General features: G+C 62.8%; 1 protein-coding gene across 1 annotated transcript in view; it reads left to right on the plus strand.

Annotated features, from left to right (window-relative positions):
- SCNN1B (sodium channel epithelial 1 beta subunit) overlaps positions 1-1,523 on the plus strand; it is a 31,937-nt gene that overhangs the window by 12,962 nt on the left and 17,452 nt on the right. The window contains exon 3 of the mRNA XM_023520090.1: positions 725-992. Within this exon, the coding sequence (XP_023375858.1) occupies positions 725-992 (268 nt within the window). The remainder of the gene's footprint in view (positions 1-724; positions 993-1,523) is intronic.

Consider the following 1,523-nt stretch of genomic DNA (forward strand, 5'->3'; position numbering starts at 1 on the left):
CGATTGGGTGGGGAGTGGCTGGGGTCCGGGGCCTGGGGCCTCCACCACGGGCCTGGTGTGGACACTCCCTGGTCTGGACATGTTTCTGCCAGACTGACCAGTCACCACTTCTAACACGGCGGCCTCTTGACACTGGCTCCCGTTCCCGAGATCTTCCCCAAATCACTGCTGTAGAATTAGGGGCCACAGACTGGCCCTTGCTCCCTCCATTTCCCACCCACAGCCCGCTGCACGAACCGGGGCCCCCCCAGATTCGGGTACGTGGCTCAGCTCTGCCCCTCACCACTGGGGGGAGCTGGGACAACCACGGCAACCCTCAGTTTCCTCATTGGGGCTGTGGCAGGGATGAAATAAAATCAGACACAGGCCGCACCTTGCACCTGGCGTGCGGTCGGCACCCAGGGACCGTGAGCGCTTGGGGTCTTCCGCATCTGACTGAGGGAGGAACGCGCCCAGGCCCGTCTCGGCTGCTCCCGTAGCCTCCGTGCCGTGCACCGTGCCTGGCGCCTAGTGGGTGCTCCCTAAATAGTGGGTGAGCGAGCACGTGAGTGGCTGGGTGAGTGGCCGACCGTGCGGACGCCTGCCGGGGAGATGGCGAGGCGGGTGCTTGCGCACGGCGTGCTTCCACGTGGTGGCAGCCGCGCTGGAGTCACAGGGTTCCTGGGCTGGCTGTTCTGCCTCCAGGCGTCCCCTTGCCCCGCTGACCTGCCCTCTCCCCACCCAGGTACTCCAAGGTCAAGCACTTGCTGAAGGACCTGGATGAGCTGATGGAGGCCGTCCTGGAGAGGATCATGGCTTCCGAGCCGAGCCACACCAACGCCACCAAGGCCCTGAACTTCACCATCTGGAACCACACGCCCCTGGTCCTTATCGACGAGCGGAACCCCCGGCACCCAGTGGTCCTCGACCTCTTTGCAGACAGTCACAATGACAGCAGCCCCGCACCAGGAAGGACCTGCAGTGCCCCAGGGTGCAAAGTAGCCATGAGACTGGTAAGTGAGGCCACGGGCCACGTGCAGCGGGGCTGGTGGGAGCGTCGGCCCATCAATGATCTGGGTCTCGCCGGGGAGGAGGCCGGCTGGAAGCCAGTGCCCACTGTGCCTGTTTGCCAAGCTTTTTAAAGAACAGAAGAGGCTGGTATGTTAGTCAAGACACTTTGGGACGCAAATGACCCAGCTCGAACAAGCTTAAGCAAGACAAGGACTCGCTGCTTCACATACTGCGAGGTCCTGAGGCTTCAGGTGTGGCTGGATCCAGGCGTTCAAATGCTGTCGTCAGAGCTGTTTCTCTCCTTGGCTCAGCTTTTCCCTCAGTCGACTCCACTCTCTGGCAGGCTCTCTCTGGACGGGTGGCCCTGGAGATACCAGACACACAGCTCGAGGCTCGGCCCAGGGGTCTGCACTGTTAACAGGCTCCTTGGTGATCCTGATGGTCACTGTTGATCAGAGACCCAGGCTGGGGCCACATGCTGCCCAGAAGGAGGCCACTGCCTCCTGTGCCACCCCCGAGGTCAGGACCCACCC

Source organism: Pteropus vampyrus, unplaced genomic scaffold (assembly GCF_000151845.1).
Source record: "Pteropus vampyrus isolate Shadow unplaced genomic scaffold, Pvam_2.0 Scaffold247, whole genome shotgun sequence".
In the NCBI taxonomy this organism is placed as follows: domain Eukaryota; kingdom Metazoa; phylum Chordata; class Mammalia; order Chiroptera; family Pteropodidae; genus Pteropus; species Pteropus vampyrus.